At 43.1% G+C, this 25372-nt stretch overlaps 1 protein-coding gene across 1 annotated transcript; it reads left to right on the top strand.

Moving 5' to 3' along the window:
- The first annotated feature begins 2652 nt into the window (after positions 1 to 2652).
- utp11 (UTP11 small subunit processome component) lies at positions 2653 to 5449 on the top strand. The gene is made up of 8 exons (XM_071469462.1): positions 2653 to 2863; positions 3055 to 3116; positions 3229 to 3331; positions 3487 to 3606; positions 4342 to 4435; positions 4588 to 4718; positions 4900 to 5010; positions 5161 to 5449. Exons 1-8 carry the CDS (start codon positions 2804 to 2806, stop codon positions 5242 to 5244), a joined length of 765 nt encoding a protein of 254 aa, XP_071325563.1. The 5' UTR covers positions 2653 to 2803; the 3' UTR covers positions 5245 to 5449.
- The last annotated feature ends 19923 nt before the right edge of the window (positions 5450 to 25372 follow it).

The following is a 25372-nucleotide window of genomic DNA, read 5'->3' as shown; positions in this document are numbered from 1 at the left end:
GCTACACAAATATGAATTCTATTTTTAATTTTTCTATCCTTTGTGTTTTATGAAATACTGGACCTGCTTCGGCCAGTTATTTACATTAAATCAGTAAAGAATTTGAGAGGGGAAAACACTGGTGGAACTGCACACATGCACACATCTGAAATGAACCAGTGGCCCCAACTAGACACTGTTTGCAAGCCAAAAAGCCCGGGAATCCCTGGTGTAATCTTTGAAAATACATCGTATTTTATGAGCTTATCATATCTTTCTTTATATGAATTCTTAATCTGAAAAGTAATCAGCAACTGTAGCTGTCAAATATATGTAACCCCACTGAAATGTAGTGTAAAAAGTATAAATCAGCAGAAAATGGACATGTGTAAAGGACTAGTACCTCAAAACATGTTCCACCACCAGTCCATAGGGGACTTATTTAACTGGCGGACTTCTGAATCTATGTTGTTTTTTACTTTGGAAAGTTAAGGGGGTACAACTAAATAATCACACAGGAGGAACTACTGGCTCATGCATTTTTTGACTGGGCTGGCCTGGCGGCTCGCTGCAGATGAGGACCAACCATGGTCAGGGGAGACATACCAAAGCCCTGAGCTCAGCCCAAGTGCAGCACTCTTACAATATGTCAGCAGTGTTATTTTTACAGGGTCATATTAGAAAACCAAACGGCTCTGCATCTGTCCCACAAGGGCATTCCTCCATTGCTGACCCTGAACAAACGCACAACCTCTTGTCCTTCTGCTCTTGCATCAGCTTGTTACAAGCCCCTGATTTCCAAAGTAGTATTTACCCCTGCCGTGGCTCACCAGGCATTTCACTTGTAATGATAAATACTCACATGAATTAAACAGCATGGAGCCCAATAAGTCAGAATGCAGACATTTAACCCGTAAATTCTGGCTCAAGCTGCCGTCTGTGTTTGCCTAGTTAAACACAAGTTAGTGTGCTGGGTGGGTGGACCAGTCGGGCCTTGGGCTGAAACCTTCACAGGAATCAGGGTCATTAGCCATCAGACTGATAAACAAGCCTGTGACATAATGTGGAAACACTGATCCCATTCATAGGTCTCATCACCCACAACACATTCTGCATGCCGGGCAAATCTCACACATATAAAACAAATTCCTTGCGGTTGAAGTGGGGATAGTGAGCTGCCATGGGGGAAAAATGGCTGTTTAGTGGAATATAACTCTCTGTCCTGCTGGCTTCTTCTCACATCCACAAAGAGTTGGGAGTCTGGGTGAGATTAGGGGACTGGTGCCATTGCAGCTTTGCCTTTGTCTCCCCAGCATATTATGTCAGGAAGTAGATAGCCTTTTTCCCCAGAGCAAAGTGGTGTTTCCCCTGAAATACTTTTTTCCCTCAGTACGACGCAAAAAAAGTGCACAGAAGCCTTTCATATGAATATATTTTTTTGCATATGGACTAAAATCAATCAGTCTATTAGTTAAAACCAACAATATGTTAGCATTAGAAATATTATTTCTCTGTAGTCTCTTTTAGGTCTATTGGTCAGGACATAAATCAAAACAAGGGTCTGGAACCTGAGAGGAAACATGCAGTAAATATCCATGTTGGAAAAACATAAACTTATTACCAATTAGTGTTACTCTGCACTCTGGCAAATGCAGGCATTCATTATAATGACCAAAATAATTTGGTGCATGAACAGTGTAGCCAAAACATATTAAGTCAGCAGCACTGTGATGACCTTTGCTTGTTTTAGGTCTTCTGGTGCCAAGTCCGGCTTGTATACAGCTTGAGAATGGCCAATACCAATTGCATTGGTATTCTAGTTGATTATTGACTATGAGCTGAGTATGATTAATCCCATTTCCCTTTGCCAGTAAGCCCTGTCGTGCAACTTTTAAGATCTTGAATATTTAAAGCCAATTGAAATAATACAGGGCTTGGAACTTAAATGACATGTGGTTATTCGATAAAAAAACAACATTAAGAAAACCGAGTGATTAACTTGTTCAAAGGTTTTTGTAATTTCATCTACGCACGTATTTCTAAATTATTTATGAACATAATACCAGTGGTTGGACAAGTATTATGATTTTTTGCTAGTAAAGCACTAGCACTACAACAATATAATATACTGCATGAAATGTTTCCTGCATGCAAACTCAGAGTGGTTAAATCAGCGAAAATGCATTTAAAAGTATGTTATTCAGCAGGATAGCTCATGAGTGTTAGACTATTATATATGACATCACTTCAGTAATATCATTGATGCATAAACACACTAAGTAACATTTTAATGACTGGTTGAGTCCAAGTAAAAAAAAAAATTCCTCTCAAATGTAGTGTTAGAAGTGTCACATGAAATGTAAATACCCTGTTTGATAGTAAAGTAAAAGCACCTCTGATTCCACAGTCTGATATTCATGGTTTGGGGGAACCTGCGTCGGGCTGATGTACAACTGCGCCCTCTTGTGTTTTTAACCCGCTTCTACAACCCGCTGCATAAAATTCAAAGCAGTCTATTTTATCGAAAAGATGACTCATAACGCTCCAGTTCCCCTTTAAAAACAAGTTATATATTTTTTTTAATTTAAATGAAATGGTGAACCAGGCTCATTACTCGTAGCTCTACGATGTTTTCAGGATGAGCCGAGTGGCGAATCTGCGGGAGCGAAACGACAAAACAACACGGGCTGAACCAGGCAGGAAACCACGTGTTTCCGCCGCCAGGGAAGCAGCACGGAGGCTTCAGGGTGTGTGGACCTCACAAACTATATCTGCTTGGACTGAACGATTTTACTTTTCTACACCCAAGGGACATTTTTCCAACATGTCTTCGTTCAGGAAAGCGCTGAAATCCCGACAGAGAAACCACCATGAAAGATCTCAGGTGAGCGTTTCAGAGTGTCGTCAGCTAGCTGCTGTGGTAGGAAGTGCCCCAGTACATGGACTTTAAATGTGACTACAGATTGTAGCCAGACAAATAAATGTGAGGTTATGTTCCTGTGACATTTTTATATTTGAAATATTTATATTTAAAGTGTATCATGTGTCTGAACTGCATTATTTTTGTTTGTCCAGCCTGGTTTCAGGAAACATTTGGGATTGCTGGAGAAGAAGAAAGACTACAAGCTCCGTGCAGAGTGAGTTCATCCAATATTATGTAACATGTTTAATATTTCCAGGCTTTGGATCCAAAATCATGTTCATGGTTGAGCCTATTAATGATCTGTGTAATTCTTTACGTTTTAATAGTGACTACCACAAGAAGCAGAACACTCTCGCTGCTCTGCGAAAGAAAGCCCTGGAGAAGAACCCAGATGAGTTTTACTTCAAAATGATCAGCTCTCAGCTACAGGTAAGCTGAGTATCATGATCACAGCCACCAGATGCTCATCTTCCCTCATACACAGCACAGACCATACACACTTTGCTCTCTTCCTGTAAATTCTGTCGTGCATGGATTTAATCTGAGGCCTCTGGAGTACATGTGTATACGTTGTTTTATGGCAGGATGGAGTTCACGTAGCAAAAAAACCCAAGGAGGAGGTGGAAGTGACAGAGGAGCAGAAAAAAATGATGAGGACGCAGGATATCAAATATGTGGAGATGAAGAGGGTCGCAGAGGCTTCGGTAGGTTTAACTCACCTGTAATGCATCATTGGATATGAATGCATCACAGGTACATGTGCTCAATTTACATTATGTCATCACACCAATGAATATCAAATTTTTCCAAACTGATCTTATATTCAACCATTAACAATAACACTGTAACACAGGCCATCCACTAGCTGAAATACGTTTGGTGATGTCACTTTTATGTCTGCAATAATTAACAAGAAGTACTGAGAGGCCAAACTAAGCTTGATGTGTAACAGTGTCTCCTTTACTTCATTTGTCCACCAGAGAGCACTGGCAGGGTCATTTTTCAACTATAAAATGTCCTGTTTAGTATGTAATTAGGTGACAATTCTTTAAACAACACATCTAAGGGAACTCTATCAAGATTTTTGTTTATTTTTTGAGGTGAAATTAAACAAACAAACAAATAAACAAAAATGTAATAATATATCATTATCACATTCCTCAAATGTCAGTATCAGCATCAAAACTGCAGTACTGGTTGGGCTAATATTTAGATAGTACTACTTTTACTTAAGGTTGTTTTTGCTGTGGCCTTTAACAAGCGGCCGGAAGCGGTGCACATAGTCAACAGAGAAAAATAAAAAAAAATATATTAAATTAAATTAAAAATTAAATTAATTAAAAATTGCAGATGTGTTCTACAGTTTACCAGTCTTCTCACTGGAAAGTTAAAGTGTTGTTTCCTCATGTCATCTCTGTCTGTTTGTCATTTGCCTCCAGAAAATTGAGAGGCTGAAAGGAGAGCTCCACCTTCTGGATGCCGACAGCAAACAAAAAAACAAGCACACGTTTTTTGTTGATTCCAAGAAAGATGGTAAATATAAATGTTTGGTGGATGATAAATAGAACCGAGTGCTTGGTACAGACATGTTCATTTTGATTTAATTGATGTGCACAGACACTATCCTTGTCCTCATGCGGTCAAGTTAAAAGGTTTTGATTTTTTTTTTCTCTGCGTCTCATCAGTGGAGTCTTTCGACCTGGCAAACCACCTCAACACAGCTCCTGAGCTGGTGGACAGAGTGTACAACAGACCAACTCTGAAAACCCTGGAGACTAAGACCATCCAGGGAGCTGTGGAGCCTCACAGTGTGAAGGTCTGCGTTTGTGGTTAACGCAGTTACAGCATTTTTCCTCTTTAATCTGAACTGACAGATCTCAGATGTATTGAAAAGCCTAAGGGAAAATTACTGTGATCCAAATTCAATTCTTCATTATTTTAAGATTCTGCAGTTCAATCCACTGATGGCTCATGTTTTCTCCTCACTGTACATGTAGAAGCTTGCCAGGCAGAGGAAACACCAGTATAAGATCCTTTCCCAGAGAATCGACAGAGAAAAGAAAATGTTTGTCATCAGCCAGAAGATCCAGACACGCAAGGACCTACAGGTGAGGAGGAGGAGGTGGCTCTTCATCACAATAAGCATTTTGGTTTCAATTTCAAATGACCATCTCCATTGCTGATGCTGCTTATTCTCATTTCAGTATGAACTGTCAAATAAGTAAATTGTGTTTTTTTTCCTTTTCTTTTTGCACCAGGACAAGACTAAGAAAGTGAAGGTAAAAAAGGAGACAGCCAGTGCCGCAGCGATTTACAAGTTTGAGGCCAAGAGGAAACGCTGAGAAGGGAGTAATCATCACACTGGGGAAAATTTACCAACTTTGCCAACAAGATACTGGTGACTTGATGGACTTCTAGACCATAGCACTGGTTCCAGACATGGGATCATTTTTCTTTTCCTCAGAAATTGTTGCAGCTGTCCAATTTTGTACATATTTATCTAAGACTTTTTGTTTCTTTCTAATAAATATCAGAAGAACATGCAAACTGATGTGATTTCTTGACTTACAGAAAACCCGTGGTTGGGACAGCAGTTTGTAGATTTTACATTTTATGTTTTTTTGCCAGTGAAGGAATTGGGGAGACTTTAAAAGAGGAGAAAGAGAAAAGGGAATGATTTGTCAATGAGCCCTCAGGGTGAATCTGAACTTGGGGTTGGGTAGATGCTCCAGCCAGCTGAGTTGTTGTATTTTATTCTTGAACCAGTAGGTGGCATTAATGTTCTTTACGCCACAAGCTAGAAAAAAAATATTGGTGGCTGGGGGCACAGTAACCTGCAGTACATAGACAAAGCTGGGTTCCAAGAGCTACTGGTATGACCCACCATCTTTAGTGTTAAATTGTAGCTGTTACATTTTGTGTGAGCTGTCACTGATGTGTTCAGTGTTTGTGTGCGTCACTAACAAGTGCCTGGTTCGGTAGGTACTGAATAGTGAGGCTGACCCCTTCCTCCGCATTTCAAACCTGTCATAAAGGACAATGATTGTCCATTTCAAAGCTACCACAAAAAAAAAAAAATTCTTCTGATCTGATTTTGATTTTCGAGGCCATTGCATGTGAGTAAGTTGATGAATGTTGCGTGCAGGTTTTCCTCATCATATAACATGTCCGTGCCACATCTCTGCATTCGTTTATATTTGTACCCGGTACCTGATGTGGACCAACAAAAGCAACAATGTTTTAAATAAATGAAGCCAGGCATGAAAATATACATATTACATATGAATGTATATTCAATTATCTTAGTATATAGCCAGTGTCAGATTTAGCAGTTTGTTTTTTTTCACTTCAGAGTCATTGCAGAGCAACTTAATACTGATAAACTTGACATGTTTTTTTTTTTTTTGGACTTGCACATTGACAACAATCCCACAGATGGACTGCTGGGGCTGAGACACGTTCAGCAGAGCCTCTGAAGGACACACCTTTGTAGCTGCCCTAGACTTAGGATGCAGCACACACCTCCGGCAGACCCTTTTCACATGCGGCAGCGGCTGAACACACAGCTGCACCTAATAAAATTAAGTGTGATTTAGGTGTCGGTTAGCAAACACTGATAATGCTATCGTCAATGCTTGCTCATTAACTCACTTTAATCAAAATTACAGATTATTAATGTTATTAGCTGCAGCTGTGCTTACACAATGACACCTCTGTTAAAAGGCTCCCTTGAGAGACACATGTAACTATTGTTCCAGCTATATCACTTTCTTTATTCTCATTTGGTTTTTTTGGGGGGGGGGGGTCATCAGGTTACCATACACCATATATTTTGGGACTTTTTCACAGCATACATTGTGATAGTAATAGAATAAGAAGCACAGGTGTAATCCCAGTAAGCCATGACAGTGAGCCAACAGGAACAATACCAGGACCCTGGGACTGAAGCAGCTACACGGAATTCAGCCATCATTCATTTCATTCACCTGTGTTTCTCTGTGACACATCAAAATATCTTCCATGAAGAAAGGCCTACGAGTGTCCTCACATCATTCTGCTTTCACAGGATTATCTCCTCACACAGGTGGATGGTCTTTGGCGAATTAGGAGAGTGTGTGCTTGTGCAGATCAGTTTGACAGTGTGGCGTGGTGGAGCAGGGATAAGCCCTGAAGCCCCACTATATGAAGATCCCTGGTTTGTCTGTCACTGAGGCCAACTCTTCTGTTGATCCTCCTGTCATCGTACCTGTCCTGAAAATTTAAGTTGGCTGAGTCAAGACTTCTAGTCTGTCTAAAATGTACTGAAGCACCATATTTCAGGTACAAGAAAACACCTTTTCTGAGGAATATGTGACCATTTCTACTTGTTTATTGTGCTGTCTGTCTCCCTCAACCTCTGTGATCATGTATGTGCATGTAGTGAGAACTAACAAACTGTATGTGGTTATTTCCTTGAGCGTATAGTGTGGAAGAGACTGAAGGCCTGGTGCCCAGCAGCAGATCACAGTGACCCAGGCTTGATTGATCACTGTGGTGGCAGCAGCTTCATAAACAGGGCCCATCCATCAGCCTCTCCTGGGAGTCACGGGAGGGGAAGAGCGGAGAGAGAGAGAGCCAGGCAAAAATGTCACCACGCGCAGAGAGAGAGGTGGAGGGGTTGCGGGAGAGCGACCAGAGGCCTTGGCCCAAACACTGCTGACCAGAGAAAAGGTGAGCCAACCCTCATGATGGGCCAAAATAGGGAAAGAGTGATGACAGGTGCCCACGTGGTTCTGTTCTCATTTAAAACTCAGAACTGATAGCAGTAAAACACTTGTGTGAGTGATATAAATTATTCTATCAGTCATAGTAGAAACATTGATGAGGATGTTTTTAAGTGTAGTGAACACATGAAGTGTGAACAGTCGCACAAGCTTGCGTCAGCGGTTCATCGCTGACATCTCAGTGTTGACCATTCATGTCAGAATTGTGATGTAAGCAGTAAAAGAGTGACTAATGTCCTCGGCCAACTCTCCCTCCCTTCTTCCTTTACGCCCTCCTCCTACACCTCCCTGCCTTCCGCTACTGCGTCACACCACTGAGAGAGCGTGTCTGTATTGGGACCCTCAGGCCCAGCGTCCATAAGCGGAGGGGGTGGAGGTCGTTGAGGAGAGCCCAGGGGTCAAAACACTGTGTGCGCAGTTCCGGGACCCCTATCTGACTGTGCGACCCAGGCATAGACGAGCCACTGTTCCTCCTCAAGCTCGCCTTTCATTCCCCCCAGCAACGGGACTCTTATGCCGGGGTGCAGTGGCAGGGCTCCGGGGTGGGCAGTGGGCGACCTTCTGATTTTAAAGATATAGACAGGCATTCCTCTCTTGTCAAAAGCCTCGTAATTTATTTGACGACTCACACAGGCCATCCTGTCCCCCCACCACCAATGCCATCTCTAAAGTTAATGACCCTGGAGGTTTGCTAACGAATAGTCTTTTTGGGAATGGCGGTTAGAAGTGGAGTGCTGCGTGGTAGTCACACAGCTGCAGGGCATGACATTAACCTCGATATATAGTAACAGTTTGAGAGCGAAAGTGCGGCCTGGTTAAGAAAGAGTATGAAAAATAGATCTTTGTTCTCCAAGTTTAGTTATTAGATGCATTGTGGGAAAAACCCCAGTTAAAAAGGGGAACATTTCATAGTCAGTTTCTTTGATCCCAGTATCTATTTACTACTATCCAATACTGTACATGTTAAATAAGTGTGTATTGCTCTTAAAACAAACAGCATAAGGTGTCAATTACAGCAAAAGGTAAACCTTGAGACATCATTTGTTACTGATAGTAGGTTTAATTTATGTGGGGGAACTAATTGGTTTTTATTTAAGTCAGTTCACCCAGATAAAAAAAAAAAAAAAAAAAAATCTGTTATGTACCAACACATACATTTGGTTTTATTTGCCCAGGCTTTAAGATATCCATCCCTGTGATTTCAGCTGCCATGCCAGTACAATAGAAGTGGACAAAATTCACATTTTTGCTGCTTAATTCAGGCAATAAAACTCTTTCTCCAATCTGCAAGTTACTCTACAGTCGATACAGACCTACCAGTGAACTTTCTACTGAAGAAATATCCCCATGAAAAGTGTTGACAGTGTGTTCTGTGCATTATCCAGAGCGACAGAGACACTGTTCGTGGGAAGTGACGGAGCAGTTCAATTTTTAAAATGTAGTATTTCAATGCTTGCCTCAGTTGTATTGGAGAGTTCGGAGAAAGCTGAGAGAAAGGTACCAAAAAAAAAAAATCTGGACAAATAAAAACAAAACAACATTTTGGTGAACTTAACTTGTTTTTAAGCAACTGCAGGTTATTTTGTGTTTCTTCTATCATTAGATGATGCAGATACAAATGAATCACAAGCCTCTATCTCTTCCCTACATGGCTTGAACCTGGCGCTTCAACCACGAATGCGGCCCCTCCACCCACCTTATTCACAAACACAGATCTGCCCTGATCCAAAGCCAAGCTTACAGAGCCGAGGTTAAGGATGGTTGAGGACAGTGCTAATCGATCCTCCAATTACGGAGAGCTGGAGAGCGAGAGGTGGGGGGAAGAGAGAGAGGTAGCCTGGGGTTTGGAGTGTTGGGAGGGTGTCTCAGAATGCGAGGGGCAGGGGATGAGAGGCAGTCTTTATCTTCGGATCCCTCTCGCCTTTAACTTGAAGCTGGGTGTCATAGAGCTTTTGAAGTAGTGGATAGAGAGGAGGGACAGAAAGGGGGGAGGAATGGGGGTGGGGGGGGGGTGTCTCTCTCTCCATGCCAGGGGGAAGACGTCTGAAGGAAAATCTTTACAGCCTTGACAGTGCCCCTGACGTGCATGCGATTTTGTGCATTTGTGTCAGTATTTGGATACGTGTGTGTATCTTAGCGTGTTTGTGTGTGTGTGTGTGTGTGTGTGTGACTGTGAGTGTGTGTGTGTGTGTGTGTGTGTGTGTGTGTGTGTGTGTGTGTGTGTGTGCTTGAATTGAACGTCTGGCTCATGCAACGAGGTGGGGATCACAGAGCCCTCTTTTTAAATTGCCGCTAATGAGCCCTGGCTGGCGAGAGGTACTCGAATTGATTAAATTTGCATGGGAGCCTAAATCATGACGGGGGCCTCATACTTGTGCCCCCCGCCTCTAGGTGCACACACACACACATACACAGCACCCTTGGTACCCCTCCTACCCCTCCCTTGCCTCCACATCAGACCTACAGGGGGTATCTCTGCAGGAGAGAGGGACAGGATAGACCAGGGGGAGGGTGTGTACATGTGTGCATGTGTGTGTGGTGTTGAACGGGGCGTGGAGCGCACCCATCTGCCCCGGTATTACTGTCAGTCCATCATTCAGGGGAATGCCAGGCGCGCGCCCCGGGGACGTGTTCATTACGCTTTAACTACCGGATCTGTCCTTGTCTCGCAGCCTCCCCGTGTCATTGTCTGCCCGAGATTGCGTGTGTGTGTGTATATTTATGCATCTGTCTGCTTGCATCACAATTGAACGCACCCAGTTCATGTGTACGGGAGGGTGTTTGTGTGTTCTGAAACTGAGCAGTGTCCTGGCAACACACATACTAGACACTGTATCTGCGCTTGATGCTATAGGTGTGAGTTTATGAAAACTACTAATTACATCAGCTTCGCCCTCTGTCATGCTGCTTCTCACTTCATTATAATATGATCAGTATCTTCATCTCAACTTTTACCTTTAACTCAAAGACACTCTTCTCTTGCTGTGCACTTTTCTGTCTCTCCAATTTGTCAGTGTGTTACCTCTCTAATGGTAACTGCGTGCCGATGCGTGATGAGAGCTACTTTGTGTGTACACGTGTTCACTCATATCTGTTCAGCAGCAAGGTGTTTGAGTGAGTGTGTGTGTGCTGGTGGGGGACAGTGCTTGTGCGTGGTTATAGCCTGGGTGATTGCAGTAATCAGATGGGGGTGTTAATCAGAGTTTGTTCGTCAGTGGCCTGATGAGGGGCGATGAGGGCCTCTGATTGTAATGTGATGCTTCGATCGGTCTCTCTGACGACTACAGAGACAAACCGCCAAGAGAATCATTATCATACCGTACACTTTTTTTTTTCCCTCCCCACTTTTGGAACACCACGACAGACTACCAAAGTGTAAACAAACAAGCAAAACACCACACTTGTATATGCATGGAAGTAAGTTTGTCAGAGAGAAGATGCAGACTCAATTATTATTATACAGGATGTTTTCATTCCAGTGGACACAATGAAGCACAGTGATGCGGTGGGATATATATCACTATTTAGGTGTCACTCCTATTGAATCACAAGAGCAGGGGGAAGGGATGTGTAGGGGTTGGGGGGGGGGGGGGGCATAGTTGACAGAGAGGTTGGGGGTGGGGAGGTAAATGTGACCCCATGGTTTATAGTCCTGTCTTGTCACAGACGGGCTAGGATCAGATCTTTATTCCTCTTTTCTCTTTTTCTTTTTTTTTTTTGGATGAGGTTGGGGGGTTGGAGGGGTGCTATTATGGCTGCCTCATCAGCCAAGTCCCTACAAGGGCTGATACAAATTAATTAACCTAATTAGGGGCTGTGATTGCGGGTGTGATTATAGGGGCTGGAAGGGGAGGGAGGGAGGGATGAGGCAAAGAGGGATGGTTCATGGAGGTGGGGGTGCGCTGGCAGCCAGGGCCCAGGCGATGATGAGCCGGGAGGTGTGGGAGAAGAGCCAAGATGCTCTGCATGGCTAATGAGGAAAGCTAGCTAGCTTCACCCTTCCCTCCCCTTTCTCTTTCCAATCCTCCACCTTCTATTTACTTCTGTTTCATCCTTTTTTTCCCCTCTTCTTCTTGTTTTTATTACACTTGAATTTCCTCCTCTGTTTAAGAGGAACTCCATGTTGCTCCCCCCTCTTTGCCTTTGGCCTTGTGCTTTTGTTTTGATCCCGCTGACTTAGGCTACAAAAACTAACCGATGTACCTGTTGCAGTGAACAGTCAAACTCAATGTATTCTGTTACTTTTCCAATTAGGAGGTCAAAGCCACTGGTAAATCCAGCGACTGGACCTTCGTCTAGGTTTTTCATTGATATTCAAGACCTGCATGGCTAAAAACTCACAGCAGTTTTGGCCATTTCCAAAAATAAAGCAGAATTCCAGCTTGCACTACAAAGCTTTAGTCTGCCTTTTTTTTTTTTGATGTTCTGTAGTATCAGGCTGCATAGGGTGCAGTGCAGCACAGCCTATTGTTCACTTTAACTGTACTCCCCACAAGAAACAGAAATACCCTCTGGGAACGCACATCCAGTCACACACACACACACACACACACACACACACACACAAACAAGCTCACACAATTCCTTTCGTATGCACAACCAATCGCGGATCAACACACAGATGCACACGGTACACTCAAACTCTCCCTCTCTCACCCAGCCACACAGGCACACTCTAGAGGAGCAATATTTAAATCTCCTTCTATTTGTATTGGAAACAGAACAAAGATATTCTTCAGACCGAAGCAAAATGTGTTTTCTTGCCAGCATCAGCAATTCTAATGTTTCTAATGAGTTGGAGGAGCAGAGGAGCGAATGGAAGCAGTTAGGTATCAGTAAATAAAAAAAAAATATCAAAAGAAAAGAAAAGAAGCACCAGAAAAGTTCCTCAGAAGTGCAGGTTTGGGGCTTCTACCCTCCTGAAGGTGCAGGAACCCGTGCCAGTATTGTCCACTGATTGCAATGTCACCTTTGAATATTGCTGCGGTATCTGTGCCATACTAAACACGTGGTGGATTGTGGCATTTGATGTCCAAGATTGTGCCTCCCTCTCACGTTCTGTTTCGCCTCAGTATCAGTTGTTTAGGATGTGATTAGGAAGCCACTAGCAGGCAGTGACAGGGAAGTGTTCATATCACCGTCCTAATCTGGAGCCCCAGGAAAAAAAAAAGAACCCCCTTCTGTTTTCCTCTGTCAAGGATTCTGCATTGTAAATGGCTGCAAGACTCCTCTTTATATATGGAAGAATTTTAAGGGAATTTTTTCATCACACATTAAGGTTAAAAATAAAGAAAAGAACATGTGAGATTTAACGTTCAACGTTGTATCTACAGCTTGTTGGACTGCCCCTAAGTGGCCAAAGGTTAATTAATTCTAGCTTAATGAATATGAGATTGTAATATCATAACAAAGAAAAATGAAAAAAAATGTGCATTGTGAAGTAGGATTGTATATATTACTCCAGGTTTAATCGAAATCAAAAGCTAAACAGGTAAATATATGCACCTGAACTATGATTTACTTCCAAAGTCAAATAAATTGTTTTACAGTAAATATATACATGATATCAGAAGTGATTTCCGTTTTTCCCTCTGCTCTGTCTGTCCATTCCTCACAACCTGTGATCCCACTGTGTCGCTTTCCCACCTAATGGGCTGAAGTCAGTCTGTCCAATTTCTGGGATATTTACCATTTAGTCTTTTGCAACATTTTCATTAAAATCTTTTTTGCGCTGCAGTTTCTCTTGCCTTTCCATGTAAGATATTAGTGATACAACTGATACAGTTTTATGAGCTGTTACAATCACTGTTCTATTCACCTGGGTGCCAATTACATCTTTCCAGGGAAAAATCCTTTGACGCACAGGAAATGAAATATTCCAGCAACAGGAAAAAACTTTGTTTGTTTGGAACTAATAGAAGAATAATTAGCATTAATAGTTACAGCCACATGACTGAACATAGAAAATTCCCCTTTCACACACTGTTATGTTGTTTTGTTTTGTCTTAATGAGGTGTTGCGAATGTTGATTTAGTTAAACTCTTTGTACTTACTGTATGTTTCATTAGATCATTTAAATTCTTGCAACTGATGAGAATCACTGTGAAGCATTTGTATTCCATATGCATCATACGGAGAGATGTGTTAGAAGTTGGCCGATGCTCAGGTTGAGGAAGTGTGTGCGTGTGTGTGTGTTGAGGGAGTGGGACAGGGACCCGAGCGATTACTCAGGTCTTTGAGAAGTCCCTGTCTCTTGGTTCCAGTGCCCTCACCGCACTGATAAGGGTGAGCCCTGTCAGAGGGAAGGTAAATACGGCACTTAAGGATTCCTCTCTCATTTTGTAGTCACACTTACACTTTAATTAAAGCCACAGAGAGAGAGAGGGAGAGAGAGCAATAGCCCTGCAATGAGGTGATGCTATCAGAGGGCCAGGCAGGTAAAACCACTGGGAGATGAGGGGCAGAGATCTGGCCTCCAACCAATGTACATGCGTGTGTAAAAGAGAGACAGTACAGAACATGTTTAAGCATGTGTGTATATGCATGTGCAAGAACATCCTGGTAAAAATGTTTGCATGTGTGTGTGCGTGCGAGGCGATTTACGTTGCTCTCCTAGCTAAACAGCTGTAGCGAGGCTGCTATCAGATATTTATAAGCGGCTCATGAATATGGATGGGCGGCGAGATGGGACTGATGTTTGTCCTCTAAGAGGGGATGAAAGGAGAATGTGTTCCCTTCCCTGAGAGACCCAGTCAGGGCCGCTCACAGAGCAGGGAATGGGAGCTCTGGATTGGGAGGAAGATGGAGATTGGGATGGGTGCTGGTGGTTCAGGACAGACGGTAAAATTTAATGAAATGTGATTTGGACACTCAAGGCAAAGCATTTTCCTTATGGGTTTTGAATTTTAAAAAAACTTGTAGTATTGTAGGGTATTGTAGTACCCTCTTAATGCACTGTCCATTCAAGATTTTCTCTGCATTTGAATTTGAGATATTTGCATTCTTAATAATGAAATGAGACTGTCCTACTATTGACAAAAGATAAAAAACTGACAGTGTTAATGATCTGCACTAATTCCTTACAGGAGCTATTTGTAAGTTTTGCTGCATAGCCTTAACAGCTGTTTACTCACCAGTCTAGAAGAAGTGTTGCGAGGTCAGCATCACACTTCATTCATTTATTTGCCAAGAATTGTCTCCAGTGGTGGAAAGCATCACCAATGTTAACTCTTGTCTTTATTGTGTATTTTCTTCTACTGAAGTTAGCATGTTAACCAGCTTGTCCTGGCCCATCTTGTTTTCTTCTTTCTTATAGCGACTACCTGTAACCTCCTATCTGCCATAGCGCTGCTTAGAGGGGATATATATATAAAACCTTGTCTTGTAAACACAACAATGACCGGAGATCTTGGCAAGCAACAATCACCACCACCCGCTCCCGGCAAGAAACTATGTTTGGTGGAAGAGAAAATGTACAAGTGGCCCCTATAATAAATACACTGCTGAGATGTTTCTTTCAATTTCATAATCACTGTACTTCTGATTGCATGATTGTGCAGTTCTAGTGGATTAGAGTCCAGGCTGTACACAGTGTCCACATTTACATGTGCATTTACAAGTCCATTTATGTAAGGTTAGATAATGAGGAAGGCACATGTGACTTACACAATTATTAACCACAATCATGCCTTGCTGATCAAAGGAAATCAAAACTAATTCTCAGCCCTCCAAGAAAAAAGAGAGTTAAAACTCTTTGTCACTGTCACAGTGAATAACGAATGTCCTTGTCCATAACAGTCACTCTGATTCCCAGCAGCAAACATTTGGTCAGGGACGTGCATAACTGACCTAAGTGTCCACAGTAGAGGTCATCACATTGAGAGACAGGATCAGAGGACGGCAAGCACAGGGGCAAGCAGCAGCTATGTACTACAATGTACCTTTCTATGCTAATCACTGAGTCATCTATCAGAGCTAATACATGGGCGCTAAGCAACCTGTACATGCATTAGACCTCCCCAATTACCATAATGGCTTGGTTTTTAATATGGCTAATAGGCTGGCACGACCTTGCCCATTCAGGTACATGCACCCAGGCAATGTGAAATGGACATATTTAGAGACTAAATAACCATTAGAGACTTCTAGCTGTTAAGGGTCCTTAGTTATGCATCTAAAAAGGGAAGAATAGATGGATGGAGGGATGGACAGATGACAAACAGGAACATTTGTGGCCAAAGGTCGATAAAATGAGGGGGAAAAAGCTGAAGTACTGATGTATGCAGAAGAGAATGGATATTATTGTTGGTTTTGCTCTTTGGGAGTACAAAACACAAAATGGCTTTTTTATGGGCAGTTTTGACCAGGCAGCCTTCTTCATATATGAATGTACTGGTGTAGGAGTGCCCTGTGGGCACCACTGGGAAGTACGTCAGTGTGGGTGCAATGTGGTACTGGAAGGGTGGATGGGTAGAAAGGAGGAGAAGGGGCAGAATCTGAAAAATGTGCCTCCGCAAAACCCCGGGGGGGTTAACATTTTGGTTTTCTCTGAGCCTTTGTGGTGGTGGACAAATGATCCCAGGAGTCGGACAATAATGTTTTTATGGGACTCTAAATGTTGAGCTCACCAAGGTCACTGTGGGAGTGTAATGGCCAACACGTGGCCAGGCTTGAACTCCAGCAGCCTCGCAGTTGGTCTGGGGGCCAGAGGGGAGGAGAAGGGGGGAAGAAGGGAGGAGAGGAGGTGGGAGGAGAGCAGGGACTCACCCCTCTGGGTTTTCTCCAACAAGCCTTCACTTTGTTCTTATGGGAGACAAGAGCCACTCAGAACATTAAGTACCTAGATGGCCAAACTCGACCAGGCCAGACTGGGTCTTGTAAACTGTGCCAAAGAGATAATGTTTCCCTGTAGCTAATCTGTGCCTGGATGCCCACGCCCTGGCATCTAGTGAACAATAACCCCTTCCTGCTTCAAACAAGAATCCTTTTCTTGGTCCCTCTTGGGACATGTCGGACTTTTACTGTCTGTCGTTCCCCTTTGAGTGTGTGCGTGTGTGTGTGTGTGTGTCTGTCTGTGTAAGTGTGTGGGTCAGAGCTGAGTGATTTATCTGTTTGTTAGTCAGGATAAAGGACTTCACTGTAGTCTGGCAGTCTACTTCACTGCCACTAATAAGAGGAGATGCAGTTGAGTGTACCTCTGTTGGAACTAAGATGTAGGTGTATATTAGTATCAATCAGAACTTGTAATTTGTCATTGAAAATGTTTAAGATCTACTCTAATGTAAATACTAACAAAGAGTAGTGTCTGTGTTTGAGTTTTTTCACTAGTGTATGTGCTATGTTTCACGAATGTGTGTGACTTTATCTATCTCACTAAATCGATATAGTTGTTCATTTATTTTGTTGTTTGGTTTGTGGCCAGTGTGTGAGGTTATAATCACATTTATGGACTGATTAATGCTATAAGTCTGACAAAGACTTGCTGTAGATGTCTTTTGTGTATCTGCGGTCATGTCTTTGTCTGTGTGCTTGAATTTATATCAATTGTTGACAGTGTACTGAAAAGAAAAAAAAGAGCAAACTGAGAGCAGCAGAAGATTTTCTATTTTATCTTTGAAAAAAAAGTGTTTTCAACACAGATACTGTCAATGCCCCTTTTGTCAGTTGAATATCAGTCGTAATCTGTCGGCTAAAAAAAAAGTTATGTGACAGTAAATTCTAAGATGTGTCTGACCAAGAATCAGCTTCTTAGACTGGCTGAACAGATGTTTAATAGGACAGAGCTTGAAGAGGCCGTCTCATCCTATCTCCTCTTTGTTTCATAGTCCCGATAGTCACATGGTAAATAAATGGACCTATGTTATGTGTGTGTGTTCCTCTGAGGCCCCTTGCTTCGGGGTCCCTTGAGTGAAGCTGATGTCTTCTGTTAAAAAGGGCTGGAACAGCAGAGAGCTAATCAATAGATCAATCATAACATTTCCACTTCAAATCAACTACACCGCGACTTCCTATCCATCTTTGTTCCTTTGTTTCAATAGATTGCACCTTATCCTCGAAGAATTATTTGCTTCATTTAATGTATTATATAGAATTGATCAGTTTGCTTTTATGTTTTTGGTCATATATTTATATTTATATATTTATACACAGTGATTTTTAATAACTGAACGACAATTTTAAAAGTACCATGAAAGATTTGTGTCACAATGAAACCATCAACACAATGAAAATTACAGCTACATTTACAGAGGGAATGACTTAAGAGTCAAAGAAGAAAGAGTGAGAGTGACAGAGAGAGATGGAGAAAAAGTAATAAAGAGGGCACATTGTTTCCCGTCTGCACGCATGAGCTTGTCTTTTCGACAGTGCTGAATTCCAGCCTTTCAGATGACTGGAGTGCGTAGGCCAGGCCTCCAACGCTTTTCCCCGTCACCATCACAACAGTTGCCATTCATGAGGCTCTGCTGGCTGTGGGGACATCTGCACCACAACTCTTGTCACCTCAGCCCAACCTCTTCCCTGCTGCACTCCGCCCCGCTGAAACAAACACACACACTGACACACGTATACGCACACACTCTTAACTTCTCCAGCTAAATGCCAGCTGAGAGAATCAGAAGGGCATCAGAGATGGCTGTTGTCTGCGTACGCCCATGTGTGGTTTGGTGTGAATGGGACCCAAGGGTGGGGAGGTCTCTGCTACCACAGGGTGCCCGCGGGGGTGGCACATAGCTTGGCCCTCTCGGGTGTGTCACGATGCTTGGAGGGTTAGGCGGGTGACAAACCCAAGGTTTTCAACCAGAACGACCCGCTGGCATTCCACGCAGGCTTCCTACACCACAGTGACGTGGGTGGGCCAGGTGACCTTTGAGCCTATGGAGCTCTCTCATATCTGTTCATTGTGCCATGGATTCTATCAATTTCACACATCTACGCAGTATGGATCTCACTGGGTCCCTATACAAAGCTTAGTGTCAAGACTCAAGACAAAGCATTCTGTAGCGAGCCAAAACTAAAAGTTATCCAGATGACTTGTGAGTTCTATCATCTCATGATAATAAATAAATAATTACAATCAATCACCTCTATCACCTCATCTTCATCTGTAATCATTTTAATGGAATATGCTTCAATAACAGAAAGTACTCAGTATACTGGAGTTCCCATTCATGATATTCCCAAGCTGGCTCCTCTGCTGGTATTTCACACCCTTGGCTACTGGGCGTTAACACAGAGGTTTGTTGGATAAACATCCAACGCTGAGTAGGAGCTCCAAGCATCACTGTTATTGTTACTGCTTAATGCCATGCACCAGCATTGTTGTTTTGCAGCAATCAACACATACATATGTAATAAAGCTGAGAGGCAGTGGGACAATACAAGCTATTGTAACGCCCAACTCAGATCAGCACAAAGGTCCCCACCAGTCTAGATCGAAACTGACACTAGATTTGCATAACTGTTTTCCAGGACTGGAAATAACTGTTTCCTGGTTCAGAGTGCAGACTAATGTGATTGGTCCCTGTTGGGAGTTACCTGGCATTTGTCATGTTCTTATTGGTTTGGAGCCATCTGTTGAGCGTGTTGGCATTTTTGGGAATGATGAGAGTTGATGGATGGTGATGAGAGTTCAATTGAGGAAGGACAAGTGGTGAGGGGACATTTTGGAGTGACTGCAAAGACGTTGCAGAGTGTCTGTATGTGCGCTTCCGTCATTCTGTATGTGAGTGCGTGTGTATGTGTGTGTGTGCTTCTAAGGGCAAACGTCGATGACTGTGTCAGGGGTGAGTGATAACCGTGGTCTTTTCAGCACTGCGGGGCGGGTCAGACGGATGTGATGGATGGTTAGCAGTCTGGGCCCCTTCTTCACGCCCAGTGTCTGTAGATCTGGGCTGGGGTGGAGAGCTGAAGGGGCTGGGCTGCTGGGTGGTTGGGGGTGAACATGTCTGGCCTTCATTAGACAAAGGTTGTCTGCACTCATTTTCAGTGGTTCTTTCTTGGTGAAATTGTATTTAATAGAACAATTGCTATAAGCGAAACCATTTGAATTTCTGTCAGCTGTCAGTTATTCAGTGTAGCACCTGGAAATGCTCTTCAGCAGTTTAGACATTGGCAGATAACAGTGGTGCTTTTCTGCCTCTATTTTGGTTCTACTCTTCCTTAGAAACCTCAAACAGCTACATAAAAACAAAAATTGGTAATTGAGAGCAGAAGAGGTTATTTTGTTACAACTGATTTGGAATATTTAATATTCTTTCAAAGTCTTTTATAGATCAGGTCCATTTTTTCATGGGTTAATTTGCAGAGTGTGCTTTAGGGACAATTGCAAGACCAAAAAGGGTCCTTTGTTATATGCAGAGTAGACTGCCTGACGTAAGCTTAGTGCTGGGAAAACAGCTGTTTAGTCTAAACAGCATAAAGCCAACTTTATCTCTATTGTTGTTACCTTTGTAACAACAATAGAGATAAAAGTAAAAATAGATTCTTCATCCACATTCTTTGTTCTCTGTGTCTATTTATTTTATTTTCATTTTCACTCTGCTCGTTCATTTAATTTTCATCTTCCTAATCTGCTGCCTTCATAAAACTCATTCTTTCCATTATTCTTTACCTATTCCTTTTCTTTCTTGTATTGCTACTCATGCTCCTTTTCTTTCCTCTCCTGTTCCTTTTTCCTTTCCTTCACGTCTTCTTTTTCTTCACTTCCAAACCCCACCTTCTCCTTTCCGTATTCTTTTCTTTCTCCCCATCTCCACCATTTCCCTCATCTGCCCCCCCTGCTTTTTTTCTTAGTCCTTGGATTTTTTTCTCTTTCTTCTCCTCCTCCACCTTCTTTCCCTCTTCATCATACACACACACACACCACATACTGTATATTTAATGTATATAGAATATGTACACATATATCTTACATACACATTTTAGGGACTATTCAGCTCTCTGCATTGGTAGAGGTGATGGTATATCTGACACAGTCATTTTTTCTGACGGAGGTTGGCTTTCCATGGCCAGGCCTGTGCCTTCCTTCCTGTGTTTGAAGGCTCTGTGGACTCTCTGGTCTGCTGCTTCAGGCCCAGGCAGGCTTACAGAGGGGCAGAAAGCAACCAATACCCCGGAGAGGAGCTACAGTAACCTGCCTTGTGTCTTTTCTCAATCTTCAAACACAGGGAGACAGAGAGAGGGAGAGAGAAGCAACAAAGGCTCATGTGAAAAAGCACAAGGCCTTTGCACACCCGGGCTCACTAATTGACGGCTGCAGGGAGTGGGAGAGACAGTAGGAGAGATAAGAAAGCCACCAGACCCTACTTACTCTCTGCACATAGTACATTCAAATGTCCATGCAGAAAGACATGGACACGTATATACCATCACAGGCACACAGCACATATTTAAAAATAAATCTCTGTTTAAAATCTTCACTCTCCGTCGTTCACCTTCTTCATGTCTTTGATGGTACCATATGTGTAGTAATTTTCCATGTATTCACACTTCATAAAACAACTTCTGCAGACGTGCAGAATTTGTTTCATGTCGCGCTCATATGTGGGCTTAAGTATGGAGAGAAAGGTCCAATTTGCTGCTTTGTCACTGGTTTAGTAATAGCAAACTGAAGGCCTAGGGCCACCATTTAATTGCTTTGGCCATGTGCACCAAAGAGGTGCCGCACCAATTAATCCCCTCAGTAGCGGAGTGTCCTGTCCCATGCCTGCACCCCCTGGTAGGGCTGTCCCGCAGGGGAGAGGTGGGTGGGGTGGAGTAGGTGGAGAGGCATATGGGAGACCCCTACCAACAATGGGTACCAAATCCATACCCTCTGCTCCACTTCACCACCATCCCCCCTCAACATCAATGGATCACCTTTCATCTGTATATGCAACGCAAGCTAACTGGCGTGAGCGTGTCATATGTGATTCACTTTGCCAAAAGCACATAAAGCAGCTGCATCAACCATATTTGAACTGAGGTGAAGGAAGCTGAGGAAGCTTTACAACAAAAAACTAACTATTCTGATTCAGATTTACTCAAATAGAAGTAGAAATACCACTATGTAAAAATACTCCAATACAAGTCTCTGCATACAAATTTTTACTTGCATAGAAGAGGACACTGTACTTAAAGTATTGAAAGTAAAAGCTCATCAGGTAGGATGGTCCCTGTCATTGTTACATTATTCATAATATTATTATCACTGATGCAACATGAAAGCAGTGGCCAAGGTGGATATAATAACTATTGTATACTGTTGGGTAATTTAATCCATAGGTTTGCATTATACTTTATAAGCTCATTATGCTCAAGTTTTAACTGTGTTGTGCAAAAAGTGCAAAAACCTTAAACTTACACTTAAGTAGTATTGTAGTAATTGTATGGTTAAGATTCACCATTAATTTCTAACTAACACAAAAAGATGACAAAATGATCACCAACTACACAACATCCAGAGGGATGAGGTGAGTGATAGATTCCCCTACCACTTCCTCTCTTTGCCTACCCATGGGTCATGAGTCTTTACCCCAACAAAGGACCTGTCACCTCTACCCATCATCCCCTCATCCCCAGGCCCCTTGACTGTGACTGAGGAGGGTAACCTAACCTAGTCTGACCACTGCAGAGAGAGCAGCAGGTGGATAGACAGACAGGGAGAGAGGGAGAGATCAGAGGGAAAGAGACAGAGAGAGAGAGTGGATTGGAGAGATTTGTTAATTTGCCTCTCCACATCGGGAGGAAAGCACTGGGTGGGGTGAGGGGGAAGAAAGGGGTGAAGAGAGGAGGAGGAGGAGGAGGGCTGCGGGTGAATGCAGCATCTGGCTGATATGCAGCCATGTACTGAGGCGATGAGGTGCCTCCGGCCCAGGAGGAGGTGAGGGGGAGTTTGTATGAGGCCAACACAGATAGCCAAAGAGATAGATAGTGACAACAATAGCCTCTTGTAGCCCACAGCGCGCCGCTGACAAACTCTCTCGACCATATCTTTCTGTGAACTTCCCTTTACATCTTACCTAAAACTTTGCTCATCCCTCATTCAGTTTGCGCGACAAGACAGAAATTAGGACCCATCATTAATAAAGAAGAATTGTAACGTACAGAGAGGGAGATCGCTGTGAAGACAGGGCAGGATGCCGACTGACCTTTTATCTTATTTAAAAATCAAAGGGGCGCTACTGCCAGGCCCGCGGGGGAATAGAGGTGGGTTTGCTGGAGACACCAGGGTTAGCGGGGTGTCTGGGTGCTAATCCATGGGACCATCGATGACCCCTTGACCCCTGAGGGAATAGGGCTGGGCTCTGCCGAAATGTGTCTGTGAAAGTCAGGTCTTCCCTCTGTGCTTCAGGCAGGCCAGACCCTCCCGAGCCCTCCTCCCAGTAATGATTTATGGGGCAGGGTGCGATCGACACACGCTCAGCCCTAGGGATGAGCCTAAATGGTAGTTTTGACACCACTGAGAGACGGGGTTAAAGGTGATCAATAACAAGCCACTGGAGGAGGAGAGACAGAAGGATAGATAGAGCAAGGAGGAGAGAGGGAGGTGGGAGATGATGAGGAGGAGGGGGAGGCAGCAGTTCTTTTTAATTGGCCTCTGCTCATTACCAGGGTCTTTGTAGACCATCGCCTCTTTTGTGCATCTCCCGGCCTCTGGCTCCAGGGCACATATGTGTTGGGATTTTAGGTGTTTTTGTTCAATTCTTCCTGAGCTGACCTCAAAACGTGTTGCTCTCAAAAGACTGATTTGAAGTTTGACCTGGAAGCTGACTCAGAGCACAACAGTGAAACATCTTCTTTCATGATATACTTGAATCCCACTTCTAGTCAAGTTTATTATTACTCGCAAACTATACTTGTCCCAGAAAGACTGTATAATGAAGGCTCCTACCAACTTCTGTTACTATCTCTCTCTCCACATTCTCCCCTTCATCTTATCCTTCATCATGCCAATCAGTTTCCTATACTGTTTCCAGTGTTTTCATTACTGCAAGTCTTTGACACTGGCTCAGCAGCAACGGTTCATAATACATGCAGTACATACAGTTACAGCACCGTCTATTAATGGTGGTCACAATTCTTATCATAAATAGATCCTGCATATGTGTTTGTGTGTTCACATTCAGTGTCTGTCACACTTTTTTCCCTGTGTGCCTGTATGGCAGTTTCTCTTGTGTACACTCCCAGATCTTATAGTGAGGGGAGAGTGTGTAACACCCCCTTTGCTTCCCCTCTGCACACACACACGCACACACACGCACACACACACACACACACACACACACACACACACCCATACACACAAGCCAAGCAGTCTTGGAGTATCTCTCAGAAGTGAGCTGATTAGGCCTAAGACTGGGGACTGCTTTGCCTAATCATATCGCTGCATCCAAATCATCTGTGTACGTTTCTAATTACATAGTGGCACGCGGTGTCCTTGAGCACAGTGGCAGGTCTCCATTTCATCTCTGTGCTGTTTCTAACACCCCCCACACCCCCCCCCCATTTCTTCTCTCCTCTTCTCTCTCCTCCGTCCTTATATATTTATTTCCCTCAGCCTTATCTTTGTTGTTGTTTCGGTTGACTGTGCGCTGAGCAACAGCACTCATTTGCCCACCGATCTGCGTCCTTTGAACTCAGCATCGCAGGGCAAAGCCGACTGTCAGGGGCAGCGGGATCATCTTTTGATGATCTTTTTATTGTCCGGCTCCAATTTGCGGGGGTTCACAATATAATATCCATTCCAGCATGCATAACACGAAGGATCAGTCATGGGTAAAGGACAACAGTAAAGAATGTTGTTTGGGTTTGGATTATAGGGCTGACACACACTGCAGAGCAGAGCTGGAACTTCTTACATTACTTTTGTACTGCCAGGATCTCTATGTGAGAATCTTTTGCTGTCTTTTCCTGGATTGTCCATATGTCTCTTTAACGAGACAACAGAGGTGCTCAGGGTAAGCAGAAAGATAGGCTGCTTTGCCTATACATTTGCAAACTCTGAATAGCCATGTTTTTTTTCCCCTTTTTGAATATCCTTGATAGAAAGAAGGCCCTGAACATCTCAGCATGCTCCAGGGTTAGATGACCTTCCTATTGTTTACCGGTGTGTGTCTCTTTACTGCAAAGCCTTGTCTTTTCTTTTCATCTCCTCTTCTCTGCAGTAAACCTTGTTATTGAAGTCAGAAGCCATTGCAGTGCCTTTACTACAGTTGACAAAAGCCAAGCTTGAAGGTGAAAAGAGGAGACAACCTTTAACATGGGACTGCCATGTTCTTTTAGGCGCATCAATTAACTTTGCAACCTTGTGCAGTAGTCTAAAAGGCCTCCTCAACAGCTGTGCTATGTGATTTCAGATGTGACATGAGGTCTTGACAGATGAAAAAAAAATAAAACCATTATTATTATTGCTTTGTTTGGTTAGTGTACCATCCCTAATACATTTCCTTGGGCTCTTGCAAGCTTTTGTCAGACATCCAACAAAACTAAGGCAGCTTGTGCTGTACAGATGATAGCATTCATCTTGCCTTTCCCACTATGTCTTGTCGTCTGCTAAGGTTGTCAAAGCCATTGTTTAATACCAACCAGCCCACTGAATCAGTAGTAATTGCTGCTGCTGAATTCCTCTAAAGTATGACTTTCTTCTCATTGTATGCTACCAACAGTAACATCTATGTGCTGCTGCCTGGAGGCAAGTTCCTGAGATATTAGTTTTCCACTCTCAGAA

Source organism: Trachinotus anak, unplaced genomic scaffold, assembly GCF_046630095.1.
Source record: "Trachinotus anak isolate AG129_WGS33_773 ecotype Australia unplaced genomic scaffold, CSIRO_AGI_Tana_v1 ptg000032l, whole genome shotgun sequence".
NCBI classification, from domain to species: domain Eukaryota; kingdom Metazoa; phylum Chordata; class Actinopteri; order Carangiformes; family Carangidae; genus Trachinotus; species Trachinotus anak.
This window is presented reverse-complemented; position numbering and strand designations above follow the sequence as displayed.

Coding starts and splice junctions, on each gene's coding strand:
- utp11 (XM_071469462.1), top strand. CDS start 2,804: ATGTCTTCGTTCAGGAAAGCGCTGAAATCCCGACAGAGAAACCACCAT. Junction 4,436..4,587: donor TGTTGATTCCAAGAAAGATG/GTAAATATAAAT, acceptor GCGTCTCATCAG/TGGAGTCTTTCGACCTGGCA. Junction 4,719..4,899: donor TGGAGCCTCACAGTGTGAAG/GTCTGCGTTTGT, acceptor CTGTACATGTAG/AAGCTTGCCAGGCAGAGGAA.